The 16,961-nt window shown below is 36.5% G+C and overlaps 2 protein-coding genes, 1 long non-coding RNA gene and 1 pseudogene across 6 annotated transcripts; 3 read left to right on the top strand and 1 right to left on the bottom strand.

Annotated features, from left to right (window-relative positions):
• The first annotated feature begins 5,710 nt into the window (after positions 1-5,710).
• Positions 5,711-6,354, top strand: LOC113345286. The gene is made up of 3 exons (XR_003358060.1): positions 5,711-5,955; positions 6,050-6,106; positions 6,216-6,354. It is a non-coding gene; the product is annotated as an uncharacterized LOC113345286 (long non-coding RNA).
• A 21-nt stretch (positions 6,355-6,375) lies between these two features.
• On the top strand, positions 6,376-8,033 carry LOC113345214 (annotated as a pseudogene).
• A 566-nt stretch (positions 8,034-8,599) lies between these two features.
• On the top strand, positions 8,600-13,699 carry LOC113345380 (E3 ubiquitin-protein ligase RGLG1-like). 3 transcript variants are annotated; one of them, XR_003358110.1, is made up of 10 exons: positions 8,600-8,725; positions 9,238-9,313; positions 9,404-9,502; positions 9,588-9,701; positions 9,774-9,871; positions 11,961-12,337; positions 12,610-12,689; positions 12,778-12,874; positions 13,030-13,226; positions 13,321-13,699. XR_003358110.1 is itself a non-coding variant. In XM_026589150.1 (8 exons), the coding sequence occupies exons 4-7, from the start codon at positions 9,755-9,757 to the stop codon at positions 13,201-13,203; spliced, it is 468 nt and encodes a 155-aa protein (XP_026444935.1). In that variant the 5' UTR covers positions 8,600-8,725; positions 9,238-9,313; positions 9,404-9,502; positions 9,588-9,754; the 3' UTR covers positions 13,204-13,226; positions 13,321-13,699. The 3 variants fall into 3 exon arrangements, 1 of the variants encoding a protein (XP_026444935.1); XR_003358109.1 differs by having other exon boundaries at positions 9,588-9,871; XM_026589150.1 differs by lacking the exon at positions 11,961-12,337 and having other exon boundaries at positions 9,588-9,871.
• Positions 13,700-14,003: 304 nt separating this feature from the next.
• On the bottom strand, positions 14,004-16,498 carry LOC113345588 (UPF0481 protein At3g47200-like). Of its 2 annotated transcripts, none has more exons than XM_026589360.1 (3): positions 16,181-16,498; positions 15,204-16,075; positions 14,004-15,121 (listed from the first exon to the last, which is right to left on the bottom strand). In XM_026589360.1, the coding sequence occupies exons 2-3, from the start codon at positions 15,822-15,824 to the stop codon at positions 14,561-14,563; spliced, it is 1,182 nt and encodes a 393-aa protein (XP_026445145.1). In that variant the 5' UTR covers positions 15,825-16,075; positions 16,181-16,498; the 3' UTR covers positions 14,004-14,560. The 2 variants fall into 2 exon arrangements, with proteins under 2 accessions (XP_026445145.1, XP_026445146.1); XM_026589361.1 differs by having other exon boundaries at positions 15,204-16,071.
• Positions 16,499-16,961: the final 463 nt, after the last annotated feature.

The raw sequence follows: 16,961 nt of genomic DNA, 5'->3' as shown, positions 1-16,961 counted from the left end.
TTCGTAAATTTCCTCGGTCATCGACCAAACGATTTTTTCCCATGCTTTCATGAACATTTTCCAAATTATTCCATCCTCCTTCCACTTTTCTTCAAATAGCCTATCCTCTTCCTTACGTTCTTCCACGGTTAATTTACTAATGCGCTCATCCTCTTCCTTTGACCTCTTGGTACCCTTCCTTGGTCTTTTAGCTTGGAAATGATGATGGCAATTGGTTTTGAGATTGCATTGAATGTGCCACGTACATTGCAAGTTTTAGGCTTCCAGATACATTACCGCTATTGCATGCATTAAGGCTTGATCGTTATCCGTTACAATAACCCTTGGAAAATTATCACCGTTATAAATGGACCTCAACGTCTCCAACATCCAAATGAAACTCACATTGTTCTCATGATCCATTAAACCCCATGCAATCGTAAACGTGTTTTTGTTCGAAGTATGACAAGCAATGTTCAACAACGGCATGTTATACTTGTTTGTCTTATAAGTAGCATCTATCAACAAAATTTGATGAAAGCATTGAGCCAATTGGATCATTTCGGGATGTGCCAAGAAAATACGAACCACTATACCATCCTTTTCTTCCCTTCTCAAGGTGTAGCCGTGTAACTCCGCTAACCACTCCGATTGTTGCATGACTGTTCTACCATCCCAATCAGTCCTTTTGATCGTAGCTAGGGCCGACTTAATTGTAGACAAAGAAGACAAGTTGTCGGGATCGTCCGACTTTATCTTACTTAAGATCACACTCGCTTTTTGGATCCGCATAGACCTCACCGTCTGCATTTGATGTGGTTTTAACTTGGCAACCATTACATGTACAATTAAATCCAACGGATCATCATGGTTGTGACAACCGTTATCAACTTTATACATTTTATACTCTTTACCTTTAATACCATCAGGCTTATAGAAGACAATCTTAAATGGGCATCCTATCTTCTTGGTATTGCTTCGGTATTTCCTATTCGTCTTCCGTATGTACTTACTATTCTTTCCCTCGTGACTCTTTCGCGTCCCACCTCGCTCACAAATCATTTCAAATCGAGTGTCACTAACATGATTATTTTGAACTACCACGCACATGTTAGCTTTTGCCTTGTTCATAAGCCATTCCTTTGCCTCCTTCTTACTTCCAAATGTCTAAACGTGCATAAAACAAAACAAATCTAATAAGCATAACCATTTAACATATAAATTTTGCAAAAAAAAAAAAGTAGTTATGAGTATACCAAATCGTTTGGATAGTATAGGGAAGTGTCGGGCCTCAAATAGAAGTCATCAACAAACTCTTTAACGACATGCATATGAAAGCAACAAATTATTATACAATAATCGGAGGTTATAAAATAAGTCAAACTTCCGAATATTCTATATTCGGAATTCTATCGGTTACCCAAAACACCCGATTTATGCAAATGAATGTACACAGTTTACTGAGTGAAAAAAATGATATAATCGGAGGTTATTAAATAAGTAAAACTTCCGAATACTTTATATTCAGAATTCTATCGGTTACCCAAAACACCCGATTTATGCAAATGAATGTACACAGTTTACTGAGTGAAAAAAATGATATAATCGGAGGTTATAAAATAAGTCAAACTTTCGAATATTCTATATTCGGAATTCTATCGGTTACCCAAAACACCCGATTTATGCAAATGAATGTACACAGTTTACTGAGTGAAAAAAATGATATAATCGGAGGTTATTAAATAAGTCAAACTTCCGAATACTTTATATTCGGAATCCTATCGGTTACCCAAAACACCCGATTTATGCAAATGAATGTACACAGTTTACTGAGTGCAAAAAATGATATAATCGAAAGCTAAAATATATAGTAAACCAGCCGAATATAAATAACCGGGAGATAACTTTAATCGATAAACATCCGATTTTCAAGTTTTCGGAAATTTTATTCGGCAGTCAAATAATGTTAAACTATTACCGATTGTAAAGGATAAGAATACTGAGTTTTGAAATTTTCTGAAGAATTCGTTTTTGGGGTCATTCGGGGGTAAATAACTCTACATAACTACCGAATGTAGATATTTTTGGAAAACCAGTTTGGGGTTTTTCTCATATTCGGCAGTAAACTAGTATCTTGGAACTACCGAATATACATATTTGGTACTCAGTATGTTATATTCGTAAGTTTAATCTATAAATTATCTACCGAATTTGGGTAGTTCATGGCATTCAATGCATGCAATAATCGGTTTTTCTTGTTTACAAAAGCACACAAACCATGGAAATCGAGTATTTTAGTTTCTTAACACAATACCTGTGTTTTACATGCATCGTTAGCTTCAATATCATGTGATTCTCCATTTTCTTCCATGAAAGGGTCGTCTAGGTTTTCCTCTCCACAAAAGTTTGGATCATTCAACATATACCCCAAATCGTCTTCTCTAAACGGTCGTGAACCCTCAACATTTTGTTCTTCGTCATGATTCTCACCTTCTTCTTCATATCCATCCATTTTTGTAGTGAAAAAATGGTTTTTCCCTTTTTTCCTTCAACCTCTTCTCTATAACTCTAATAACTCACAAATGCAAAAGAAATGAAAAAATGAAACAAAAATCATTCTAATACTGCACCGACCACAATCGGAAGTCTGGGAAATATTTTGGCTTCCGATTGAAATCGGAGGATAACAATGTTATCATATCCTCCGAATATATAAGGGTAATTTCTCCATTACGAATTACGCGAGATAAAGGCTGACTACATTTTCTCTTTGGGTGACCTTTTTTGTTTTATTGTTGGCCCCTAAATCCTTTTGAGTAGCCCCTAAAAACTCCAGGATATTATGGTTTACATCGACTCTGCTGGCAGAAGCTTGGAATTGTACATAGCCACATAGCACTTGCACATTCACCACATCGCATAAGCGACAACACTCTTGACTTTTCACAAATGTCAGCAATTTTCTTGTAGGAGAATGTGAACCAGAACTTGGTTCCTTGACAGACAACCAATTGATATAAAAAATGATTTTGTTTTTTTAAATTAAACCCTTTCTAAAACCCATTTTTCTGATTCATCCAATTTTATCCTGCAAGATATGATGCTCTAACAGCAAAAGCACAATAGTTGCAATCCCTCTTGGTACTTGACACAACCAATACAACCTTGGAGGCTTGGATACAACAAAACGGGAACTTGATCTACAATAGCGAAGCCACAAGAAAATAAATATTAATGGGTGGGACCAAATGGAAAACCACTAAAGAGACATCATGTCCTGAAACCGAAAAGAGAAAATACATAATGAATCATTCCAAAAAACCTAATCAGTATATACAAAAAGATTAATGAGAACATGAGAGATGGTGTTTACCTGTGATTTTTACCTGCTTTGTTCATGAAAACAGCAAGAAACAAATAAGAGAAATACCTGACGAAAATCAATTAAAAGGAATTTGAAATCAATACCACGAAAACAAAAATAATAGTAACAGTCAAAGAGATCAGGAAAGATTACCAAGAATCATATAACATGAAACAGAAACACCCATTCTTCGAATTAGTCTCTCTTTACCTACGAATCAAAACAAAAATAAATCATAAACAAATACATTAAAAAAAGAACCAGTCAAACACAAACCAAAGAAAGAGAATAGCAGTACAACTCTAAGGTAAGATGTCCAGACTCGAGAGAAGCAAAGAGGCACGGAATGAATAAAATAAAAACTTTTATTTATTATATTAAGAATGGTAAGTATCGCATTAGCTTAAGCTAGTCATAAATTTCTTTCTCAAAATACATTTAACAGGAATGGTAAGTGATAAGTGTCTTTTGCCATACCTGGAAAGAAAACTTCCAAAAATATTTTTGTCGAAAAAACTATATTTCTGGCACTAAATTTGGCAAGATCTTAAACTGAAAATAATCATCGTTGCTGTAAATTAGGAATCTGTATCTAATATGGATGGTAAGTATTTACCGTGTGAATGCCAAAACAAAAGTTCTAAGATTTGTTTCTGAAAATATACCTCTTAACCTAAATTTCTACATATGAATATTCCTTCCAACGATTCCTAGATTTGTTAGTCAAAATATATTGAACGGGAAAGGAATTTTTTTTTAAACAGAATCTAATTTTAGATTAGGATCTCGGTATAACTTTGGCTCAAATATGGAATAAGATTTTCTGCGTAAAATATTTTCGCCATTTTTTTTTTATGTTTCACGGTTTCAAAAATCTAGATCTTAGTTCTAGGAAATCTTACGGTCCGGATTTTATTAAAATTATGTAAACCCGGTGTAAAAATTATGCTAAAATTTAAACCAATCAAAATCAAGGGTTTCGTCCACACCCCACACAAAAAGAGGGTGAACGTTATCACTTAATTTGGTCATAAGTTTGTATCAATTTGATTTATAATTAACGGCCATCAAATGTAAGAGGCTAACTTGTATTTCGGCAAATCAGGAGTGAGGATTTTGTTCACCGGCAATGGGAGAGGTGGTAACCACAATTCTTGACGTAATGTGAAGGATGTGGTTGAGTGTTTAGATTATTGATTGATTAATTAGACCTACTTGGATACATCACAAAAGTAGAAAAATAATTCACCTTTGATGATCAATTAATTGGGTAGTATTTCGATGAATTGATTAGTAGTCTTATATTCTTCTTACTTGGTTCCTGTTCTTGCTAAATCAAGTGGCGTATACGTTTACTTCTTCCTCTTTATAGTAACTGTAGTAAATAGTACTAGTATATTCCTGCCACTCTTTATTAATGTTATATTCCCTAAAACTTAATGAATGGATTGTTATTGTGTATGAATCTTGAATGTTGAGTATTTTTTGCAATATTTTTGGAGTATGTTTCCTGTATACCTTAATATAGGTTTGGGTTTCTAACAGTGCATTTGGATATCAAAAACATTTCTGTTTTTGCTTCTCCGGAAGTAGAAGTCATAAAAAATTAATTTTTCTTGCTTCTAGAAGTTGGAGCAGGTTCAGATACATGTTCTTGCTAAATCAAATGTCGCGTTAACTTTTTCCCTTTTATAGTAAGTGTAGTTATTATTTTATGTGTGTATGCTTTTAACAGCACCACATGTTACTAAATGATTTCAGTGTACATCCTTTTTAGTTGTGACTTCGGTAGCTATCTAACATTCAAAGAGCAAAACTGTTTGTTTGTTGGTACCGGTTAGTTAAACAATCAACAATGCTGACCATATATTACTAAGAAAAATAAGGCTGGATCTTAGTTATTACAGTAATTATCTTATTACTCACTCCTGTTTGCTTTGCCACTGCATGTGCACACTGCTCAATGAGGTCTCGATCTTGTAGCAGCTCATTTATATGCAGGTTTGAGATAGAGCCATCGTCACCTTATCTTCTTCATTCTGTCACGGGAACCTTCCCAAGAATTAATTACATCCTCAGCACGCAGTTTTTCCTGCCTACGTCAACCAGTCACAAGCTCATTAGCTGCCAAATATCCAATGCCTGCAGAACCTTGATAGTTGATATTCATCATTCTTTAAGCCAACTTGAATCATGTATTTAATAACAAATTAACTTCCGGTACTGTATATCATTTTAGTGTCTTCATTTGTTTGCAATGGAGTTCAAAAAGCTTCCACCTTCATCAGAGCAAGCATTTTCTTATAGTTTTTGCGAGAAAAAAAAAGGTGGTCTCTGGATCTAGTTTACTTGTAGGAACTTCCTCCTTTCTTATTCTTAGTTTGATTTTTCTTTATGGCTCAGTTGACACATCTGTACTTCAACCACTTTTTCATGGGTTTGTTGGTACTATTCATACTACCACTACATCGGCCGTTACCGATGTTTCTTCTGGTTTTGATGACTTCGGAGAAATGGGAAGAACCTATGAAGAGAATTTCTCAGAAGAATCAAAAAATGCAAGCCGTTTGAGTTCCAATATGGAGAATTGTGAATCTGTGATATATATAAAGGTAAGTGGGTAAGAGATGAAAATGTTGAACCATATTATCCTGTTGGTTCATGTCCTCATATTGATAAGGGTTTCAACTGTCATGTAAATGGAAGACCTAATGAAGATTATCTAAGATGGAGATGGCAACCGGATGACTGCAATTTACCAAGGTAACGAGCAGCAGCATCATTACACTGAATGCATTTTATTCTGTTATGTAAGATATAATAACTTTGACTTCATTTTGATGTGCGTGGTACTGAACTGTGAATTCTCCAGCTTGAATCCTACTGATTTTCTTGAGAGATTGCGGGGAAAGAGGATTATTTTTGTTGGGGATTCGCAGAACCGTAATATGTGGAAATCGTTGGTGTGTATGCTGAGGCATGGTGTTGCAAATACTAGCAGAGTTCACAAGATCCCTGGTAAAAACTACTTCATGGGATTTATATACGAGGCAAGTTTCTATTTGCATATTTAATTCTAGCTTTTAAAATGTAAAAGCATCGCCGGTGTCATTGTTAAAATCACTAGGTAATGATACGAGTGACCCGAATACAAAAATTCTTTACCGATAAAAAAAAAACAACGTGATTGGGATGCATGTGAATAAGTTGGCTTTTTCTTTTTGTGTGTGTGTGCAGGACTACAACTGTTCCGTGCAGTATGTGAGTGCTCCATTTCTTGTTAGAGAAACATCAGTTAAACTTGAAAACGGCACAACGTTAACCGAGACTTTAAGACTAGATTTGATGCATAAAAAATCATGGGCATTTCGTGATGCTGATGTGATAGTCTTCAATACAGGCCAGTGGTGGAATTACGAGAAGACCTCTAAAGGGTGAGAAATAGACGAGAATTTAACCATAAAGAAACCGTACGCATTGTATCTATCTGATCATGTAACTGTTAGAGTTCTAACTCTTTCATATGTATATGATGTTGTTCCTACAGAGAAAACTACTACCAAGAAGGAACATTTGTGTACCCAAAACTGAAGGTACTGAAAGCGTTCGAGAAGGCTTTAAATACATGGGGAAACTGGGTTGATGAAAACATCGATACTAACAGAACACAGGTCATCTTCAGAGGGTATTCATTTACCCATTTCCAGTAAGATTTCAACTCACACCAATGGTTGTATATGAATCTATATCATGTTGTTTTATCTCCTAGTGACTCACCTAGATATCTGACTGACTCAATTTTATTCGGATCTGACTTAATACGTTTGTTTTCTAGTCAAATCTAACTCATTTGACTCTAAAATATGTGAATCAGCGTCTTGGGGTCCATGAATCAGAGGTATTTGACCCGATTCAAACGGGTCTTAGTCAAGTAGAGAATCAAATTTGACTCAAATTAAAAAAACAAGCAATCTGACATCTGGCTCGTGTCGAGTCAGCAGTAGACGCAACCTAACGTGCTGTTAGTTTAATCTTTGTCGGTTGCATGCCCAAGATTAATACCAGTGGGGAGTCATGTTGAGTCGGTATAAATTCATACAATTGAGAATTTGCAATGTCTGACAGGGGCGGTCAATGGAACACAGGCGGTCACTGCCATAAGGAAACGGAGCCGAATTTTAGTGAGACTTTTTTGAGGAAATATGCTAGGGAAAATGAAAACTCCTGTAATATATATGAACATAAGTAGGCTTACAGACTACAGAAAAGATGGACATCCTTCAATATACCGAACGGAAGAAGAACGAGTTGCAGCTTTGCATTCTCAAGATTGCAGCCACTGGTGTTTGCCCGGAGTTCCTGATGTCTGGAATCAATTGATGTACGCTTCACTTTTGCAATTCGGTCAAGGACCATGGACAAAAACAGAATATTAGTGTCGATTATGGAATGCTCCTGCTGAGCCGATTCAGGATTACCTTCAAGATTCCCAATATAGTTAATCTCGGCCCAGATGGCCGGGATACCGCCGATAATATCGGTTTCGGTGTTTCACCGAAATGCCGATAATATCGGTTTCGGTGTTTCACCGAAATGCCGATATTGTCGAAGGGTTGACTAACCCTGGCTCTAGCCCCCTCAAAATCACCAAAATCACTAAAAAATCCTTATATTTATTTAATATTTCATATTTAGCTCACTTAAGATCCTTATGTTTATGTAATTGTTTTTAGACCTCTCCTTTATAATTTCTGGCTCCGCCACTGGTCGGTATTGGTCGATATTTCGCCGGTATTGATCGATATCTCACCGAAATATCGTGTCTCGATACTCGACCGATATTTACCGAAATCCGATATTGACTACATTGAAGGTTCCTCGTCCGGATCAGGTGCGGGAACACCGATTTTTTTATGTCCAGCTCATTTAGAGAAATTCGAGAACAAGCGAAGTGCCTTGCAAGCCCAACTCCCAAATGACCTAAGCACTTAGGATCTGTTTGGTACAATTTAAAATCCAATTACAAGGTGGTTCTACACTTCTACAGTTCTACTACGTCATGTTTGAACTGCATCAACATAGCGAGGCTTGACCACACAAAACACGCAATGGGCCGACTCTAATCCGACCTGTTGCAAGCTCCAAGACAGTCTACTTAAACGGTTAAACGGTTAAACCTAAACCTAACCCGCAATGGGCCGACTCTAGTCTACTCATAATCAAAACCTAAACCTACGAAAATAGAAACCTCTATCTCAGCAGCAAAAACAACTCTAATCTCTTTTCTGTTGGATCTCAGTTTTTCTTAAAATGCCTTCACTTTTTCCGGTTCCGAAGATTTTTCGATCAAAGAGGGAAGCTCCATATCAAAATCTGGGCGAGGTAACTAACAGTTTTTTGGAATTTGGTTGATGAGATTTCTTTGTATTAGTGGGTTTAACTATCAGTGGAAGATATTAGTGTATCTTTGTGAAATAGATTTGTTAGGTTAAAACAAAGTTGCATTCTCGTTGGTCTTTGAATAAATGTTCTTCTTCAATTTAACTCGTTATTGGATGTTTTCAACACTTACGAATATGTTGTTGGTTCTTGTTTAGTTAGTAGGTTTTTAAGTTTAGCTTCGTTAAACAGTTACCTTGTGATTATATAGAATTCAATTACCTTGAATCCCCAATTGCATTGGTGGTGCAACGGTAAGTTATATCATTGGGAATTCAATTACCTTGAACCAAACACACTAAGTTGGGGTTTTAGTAATTCTACCTGAAGGAGTTATGAAGACATATGCTTGATTTAATTTTTGTGTTGGATCACTAATATTTGTTCTTAACGGCGCTCTTTGTATACTTCCACCACTAATTTTGTTTTTATTTTTAATTTGTAATTTTTCTCAGGTTTCTGAAAGCTTTGAAAGAAAAGGTCTAAAATGTAATCTGACTGTAGCTATTGATTCCACTACAGGGCACACGGGTATGTCCTCATGTGGTTATGAGGCTTCTACACTTCCTTGACCTTAGTTGGAAACCTATTAACTGACTGTTTAATACAATCCTACTGCAGATCACGTGACTGAAGTTCAAGAAGTGATAGCTATTTTAGGAGAAGTCCTAACTTCTGAAAATGTCTTTAAGTTCGTAAAGGCCTATCTATTTGGAGATGGTATATACTATATAGGCATTTTGGTTTGCTTGGTGCTCATGTTTTCTTTTCCTTATGGGTGGTAATGCTCAACTATTTTTCACAGCAACGTCGGATGATCGTTTCGTCTTCGGCATCTATTCAGATGATAGAGCATGTGATGGATAGAAAGAACTACTTGCGCGCTACTCTGCTGTAGTGAGGCATATAATACCGTCAGGTTGTTTTTCTACTTCACCTAGCAACCAATATTCCATCACTTTCTGTCGGCTAATGCTTTTCGGTATGGTAGCTTCAACATCATTTGGTCCAGCCATAAGAAGGGCAACAAAAATTGCGAGTGAAAATCCTAACCAGCAGCATGTTTTGCTGATACTTTCTCATCAGCCGGTGAGTCAAGTCTTTCGTCTAAGTATCTATCTTTTCTTCTGTTGGATACCTTCTTATGTTTATACTGTTATACTTCCTTCAAATAATTTAAGAGTGGATAATACTGGTGCAAGTAATAAATTCATACTGGATTATATGGTCAGATGACATCAAAAGAGTGGTGAAAAGAATATTGGGGTAGTCTCCCCTGATATAGGAAGATAATAGTTGTGTTGATTATTTCAGAGTTTTATTTCTTCCATTTTCTCTATACTGTAGTCGTTCTTTTGACAAGAGAAAGGTTTTGAAAGGTTTTCTTCTACCAGCAGATTTTGACCTCAAAGTTTAGAGGTTCATAATTATTCTCGGGTCTGATTTTGAGGTTTTGATGCAAGCGTATAAGCAGAATCTTATGTTTGAGGTTTAACATTTTGTTGTCTACTATGTGTGAGTAGTAGACATAAAGGTGAACTTATGGGTTATGACAGTTTTGAGGTTTTATCAGAATCTTACCGTCATAAAGTTTAATGGCACATAAAGAGAACTCTCTTTCTATGTACAGTCGTATGCATATTACATATGTTAATAATCAGATGTTGAGTAAATATACTTAATATGTTTTCTGTTTAACCCAAAGTTTGACAGATTTGTTGTTTGCTGTACAAGAAGTTTAGTCTTAACCTTGAAGGGCTCTTATGTTTCGTAATTTTACCCAAAGGTCAAACTACGATGTTGTGGAGTCGTGATGTAGAGTTTAAAGTGCACTTAGTTTTGCATCGTGAAGTTTACGATGCTTTTGTGTTTGATTATTTCATATGACATCCATAAAGCATGCCATATATAACTGTATAAAGGACTCGACTTTGCATCCTTCTCTTATTGATATGCTGATATGGTGATTAAAAATATGGATTGCTGGAGTACTGCAAAGTGAAGGACAGCCTGCAGTATATTCTTATTAATCAGACACATGGGACAACAAAATCATTTATCAATTATCATTATATAGCCTCTAGGAAGCTGGATCACAATCATTCTTGAAGTTTGACCAGTTCATATGTTTGGTTTCATCTGAATTTCTGTGGAGAGGATCTGCAGTTCAGTGAGAGTGATGTATGCTTGAAAGACACATAAACGCTTGAATTCTGCATTGATTAGTGTTAACTTCCTATATGGGTGTAGGTAATATTTTAGTACATGCTGCTGATTTTTAGTTCATATTCAATCTCTTCACAGGGTTTTGCATTAGCATACATGAACGACACGTGTTCACATTTATATCCCATACATATGCTCTCTTCGGAAATATCTCATATCAAGAAATAGAAGATTTCTTTGGAGATGAGTAAGGAGTATGTCCCTTCGGAGACATATCCGATATTGAGAAACATTAAGGATCTCTTTTTGTGAGGTCATAGTTGACCCCTCAAGTATATAGTCTCATTGTTATTTGTAGTGTAGGGTAAGGATCTATCCGAGAATACACGAGTTCAGTAGATTTATGTTTTGAAGTTATAAAGGAAATCTCATATGAGATCATGTAGTTACCGAGCATAAAGTAGTTATTACAATGTCAACCTATCCTTTACAGCCATTAAGTTTGCATGAGCAAAACTTAATGCTCAGCATTACCTTTCAAGTGGTTCATCTATTTTCAGATTATAGAAATGGCATATGCAATTATGGATCTTGTAGATGGTTGTAAGTCTCTATAGTCAAACCGCAGTGTACTTTTTGACTTACGTATGTAGTTTGTAGTAAAGATTTGTTGCTTAGCCAGGTAGGAGAATGTTGGCTTTTTTATTGGTCACAACAAATCATGTTTAGCTTAAAGTTTAATCAAGTTAACTTTGGTAACTCTGGTTACTCCTGTGTCCTATGACTCAGCTAGTGAGGTTTCTTCCCAACTCATGACGGGAAGGTTGGATAACACATGGTTGTCATTAACCTAGTGGTGACATATATCTGTTTTCTTCTTGCAAAATCTGGAATGTTAAGAGTTGTGGAACATAGTGATTGTGTTGTTGGTATGGTTTATGATGCTGTTTATAACAATTGTAGTATGTTGTATGAATTGATTACACTTATGGAGCTGTTATGTTGTTGTCAGGATAAAGTTTATTTTCAGTCATGTTTATGCCTAAAGATATTGTAGTTTAGAAGCTGAAATTCCACCACTTTAAAGTAGTAACTTACGAAAAGTGGGGGGCTTTAAAGAAGATAGAGGGCTACAGCACACGAGTTATTCATTGCTAAAATTTACAAACAACACGCTTTTTACAAATGGGACAAAAGAGCCTAGCTTTTGGTTAATGGCTAACAGGCTGGGCAGCAGTTCAAATTTAAGAGCCAATACTATCTAAAGTCTTAGGATGGCAGATTTAATGTCCCAGTATTGCCTCCAGGTCTTAGAAGGATTTGATACAGGAATAGCCAATAGGAGAAGTTGGCTGGTTGTATAAAGAACTAACAGTAAATTCAGCAGAGGTGAGCGTCCATTTCGTCTCGTCAACTTATCTCTGGGATCTAATTCAATTTTTTTTATCTTTCTAGTGTTTCACTATTTTGCTTGTTCTATTAAGTTTTAAATGACAAGCTATTGCTTGATCATCTTGGATTCATCGTTCCTTTTGTACTCTTAGCTATGTCTCAACCAAAAAGTTTGCTGATTCATAAGAGATACCGACCTTCCTACATCTTTCAAATGAACCATTCTCACTCACTCATCAGTGGCTAATTAAGAACAATGGTGGTTGCAGGTGAGTAGGAGTCGATTTACTGAGCATGGTAAACTAAGCCCTCAGGAGCAAGACACCATAGATGCGATTGCTGATGCACAGTAACATTCTGTCTTTTACTGGTAGTCTTCATTTATTTTTATATTATGTTTTTGTCCAGGCCATGTCTTATTGTCATTTTCTTTGCAGAAATTATCCATTATCCATAATTATAGCTGGAGTCGGGAAGAATAGTGGGGATGTGATGGGTGGATTGACTAACTATCGCACCTTCAGTAATACCCAGGTATGCAACAATCTTTCTTTGTCATGGTCGCTGGTCACTGTAAAAAATTATTATATCTTTGGCATGATAGATGTTAGATACTGATTGTAGTTATCAGGGAGCCCTGATAACCACAGACAAAACAATGTGATCATTGATGGTATTAATTGGTATAGTTTGTAGATTTCACATCAATGTCAAGCGTGCCCACACCCAGAAGAGAGATTGAGTTTGCTCTTGCAGCCACTAAAACGCTGCGTTCCCAGCGAAAAGTCATTCCGAATGGAAAAATTCCAGAAGATGTTCCTATCATGCAAGCTCTATCAACTGCCCAAGACCACCTCCAATAACCCGATCAGCCTCTGTTAATCAAGTAAGAACTAAGAACTACCTCTTCAGTCATTTATATTGCTAGTTCCTATAGTTATATCGTTTCTTTCTGAACTGCTTTGAACCTGCGTTGCCAGGTACTTCAAAGCCACTTTTGATTCTTTGAACATTTTGATGTGTAAAGCCGGGGTCAAAGGTGGACGTACATAATACAGCTCTAACTCCTTGTTCCCACCTAATTTATTTCTCAAATGCTTCCCTGTACTTCTCTTTTTGGGATATGTCTATTTTGTAGCACTTGGTGTTGTTCTAGGATTTTGAGAGATCATGTCCGGAATAGTAAACTAGATGTGGCGTAGGAACTGAATCGTACTATATAAATGTGCTTGTATTGGTAGTGCAATCCATCTGGAATCTGGAACATGCTCTTTTTTAACCCACTAACCCCGAACACTGCATGTACCCACGTTTAAGAAAACACATTTATTTGTTCACCGGCTTGCTGCATTAGACGGACACAGGGAGTAATATATTAAATTGTTAGTAGTAGTTATTTCCGTTTGTTTATCATGTAGAGTGCAGAAGACATTGCTAAAATAGGAAATTCTGGCAAGTCTGCCAATTTTGGGATCATGCTTTGTGAGACTAATTTGTTGAAGAAACCTCTTTCTTGTTTGCATCCTGTAATAGACACTTGCTAGAATTCTCAGTTACATTAAACCACAGTTAAAAAAAATGGGAATGAAGGGACTAACCTATTGGCTTTAGTCGAGCCAATATCTAACAATCTGCCCCTTGGGCGAGATCTAGAGCCATCTCATCATAAACCCATTATGTAGGTTTTTAAAGATTAATCCTTGATCTCAAAACCTTACATAGACACTTAACGAGTTATTTTAGTCTCCCATTCGTACAAATTTTTCTTCAACTTATGTAGATTCTAAGTCTCTATTCTATAACAAAAAGCTAATGGAAGAGGAGATCTCAACCATAAGAAAGTAGGAAGCACCAGGAAAAACATAAAAGAAATAGCTAGTTACAAAGGAAAAGATAGAAACAAAAAACGAAACGGATAAATTACAGTGGTTTCCGAAAAGACCATCCCAACTGAACAGCCAATCTGCAAAAGGATAATTAAACACCTTGACCCGTGAAAAGGTTGTTTCATCTTCGAAAGTCCCGTTACCTCACGAGGGAAAGAAAACAATCTTGAATATCAAAACGGATGCAAAAGTCTGTTTACTTTGTCCATCGCTCCATAGAGACCCTAGGCCTTGAGTCTTCAGATGACAATCTCTATTAAGGCGAGTATGGTGTCTTGGTAGGCTCTCCTGTGCACCGGCCTCAGCCATCATCAATTTCTTGCCTTCCATGTTTTTACCTCAGCAATCTCCAACACTTCTTTTTGGTATTTTTGTTGTAATACTTGTCCATTTGCTGAACAACTACAGCAGACATACTGTTTATATCTACCACTGTGTTCTTTGAGAACTCCTTCACTATATCCGCAACAACCTCGTAGCTACCAAAAGCATTAACTATGATGCCTTTGGACTGGAGCAACATAACATCCTTGCTAGATTCCACTAGAGAATTGATGAGGTGAATGTAAGAGTTATACTCCCTGTTTTTGCCCATGCGAGTTTCATAGGCTTTCAAATTTAGAACTGTGGATAGAGTCTGTTTATTGATTATGATGGGAGGAAGCTTAAGTGTTGCAGTGGTCATGTCGAACTCAATCCCGTGGACACTCTGTACCCCTTTGAATTGGATGCCGCATCTATGTAGCTCGGATGCAGAGTGTTTCACGATCATTTCATCCCAGTTGGTCGTGTATTGGCCGTCTCTCAGTAATCCCTTCATATACATGTCCAACAAGTGGAGGCCTGGGTCACATTTTGGAGCAAACATCAGCCAGGATAGGATGCTCTTTACGCTCTGCAGGTATTACAGTACGAGAAAATTTAGTTAGGCAGTGAACTAAAAGCAACAACCAAGATCTCATGCAGGAGTTGATTACCTGGTCAGGCAGTTCTCGAGAAACAGAAAGCAGCGTATACAGTACTAAATAAGGCAATTGGTTCTCCAACAACAACAAGTCCTGCATTAAAGAGTCATAGATCAATCTATATCCGTCCACACCGAAGATTGGATCATTACTACCGTAATCTTTATTGTTCTGATGACCCCTTGAGATGCTTAAAAACTCGAGAAGAAAGACACCATCAAACATCATGAGCATAACAAATTCATCGTCATCTGTCCATTCTTCCATCTTATCAAGCTCATCATAAGATTCCCTCACAGCTTCCATTAATTTGTCTAGATAGGACTGCAAGGGTGGTTTTGATCTCTTGAGAAAATGAGTTAGTGATCTTTCCTTGTGGATCTGCATAGGCTTCAGCTGAGCTCTGCCGTAATAATATGGACCTATTGATACATGTTTCGGCTCGTAAGCACTTGGATTTTGCTCTTTGATATGATTCGCGACTCTGAATATACTACCGTTGTGCTTTTTAGTAACTTTAGTCTCTGACTCCAAGTAAGGGTCTCTTTTCTCCAAATCTAGTTTTCTGAATATTACTTTCAGTGATTGTTTTTTTCCATCTTCTTCTTCTTCTCCTCCACGTTGATGGTTCATCTTCACAGTAAACTCTATCTATATACAATTTGACAGCTTGGACAAAAACAATTCCCGATGAGACCAAATTCAAGATGAACGGCTAGGAATAACCATCAATATTAGCTACCCGGCTAACTTGAGCAGTACTCCATGCCAACAATTGTGTTTTCATGTGATTGATATCCGTAGTTGGCTCTTGATTGAATTCAAAATAAGGCTCAGAGCTTGGAATGCCAGCTTCCAATAGTTACTGCAAATTTGTTGTCTTTCTGAAATAATAGCAAATCAGTATATATATAGACATAGAATTCAATCACTGTACATAATCAAGGAAAGCCAACAAATTCAATCAAATTAGTGTGAGAATTTCTTACCAATCTTCAAAATCAAATTGCGTCCACAGTCTGCTAAAATCTTCTGACCAACTCCTGATCAGCAACTTCCAACTTCTCTAATTTCTGATAGGAAACAGAGTATTTATCTAAACTACCCATAGAATTTGAAAAATATTTACATTAAAAACAAGTGTATGATTGAAGTACCGTAGCTCAAAAAAAAAAGAGAAGAAAGGGGAGAAAGAATGACATCGCCATAGATTTGCTCTAACAAAGGCGGATCTTTTAAACGAAAGTTTGTGCATAATTATCCTGGCATTTTTAAGAGTGGCCCCGAAAAGTTTAGGGGAGACTAATAAAACAAAACAACATCACCCAAAATTAAGATGAATCCACCCTTTATTTACCGTTTTATATAATAGACGACTTTATCTTTGACAATGGGTAGTTAAGTTTACAACTGAGAGAAACTTGTTATATAGAGGAATTTTTATTTTCGCATGATTGAGAACAACCCAGAATCGGTAGATAATGGAGTACCTATTTACCGATCGGAAACTTCTGAGCCGAAATATATCTATAATCGCTACACATTGATATTTAATTGGGTTCCGATTACAATGTAACCCCTAAATTGGATTGTGCTAAAATTCTTAAATTTTCGAATTCTCGACACAAACATTATCGGTAGTAAATATTCGAATTTTCGTGATGTTCATTATTTACCGATTGTGATAGTCCCCAAATTCAAAATTTTCAAATACTAATGGAATTTCGGATTTCTCTGTTTTCATAATCGGTAGTTTCATAATATCTATTA

The sequence above is a fragment of the Papaver somniferum genome, unplaced genomic scaffold (assembly GCF_003573695.1).
Source record: "Papaver somniferum cultivar HN1 unplaced genomic scaffold, ASM357369v1 unplaced-scaffold_81, whole genome shotgun sequence".
Classification (NCBI taxonomy): Eukaryota; Viridiplantae; Streptophyta; class Magnoliopsida; order Ranunculales; family Papaveraceae; genus Papaver; species Papaver somniferum.
This window is presented reverse-complemented; position numbering and strand designations above follow the sequence as displayed.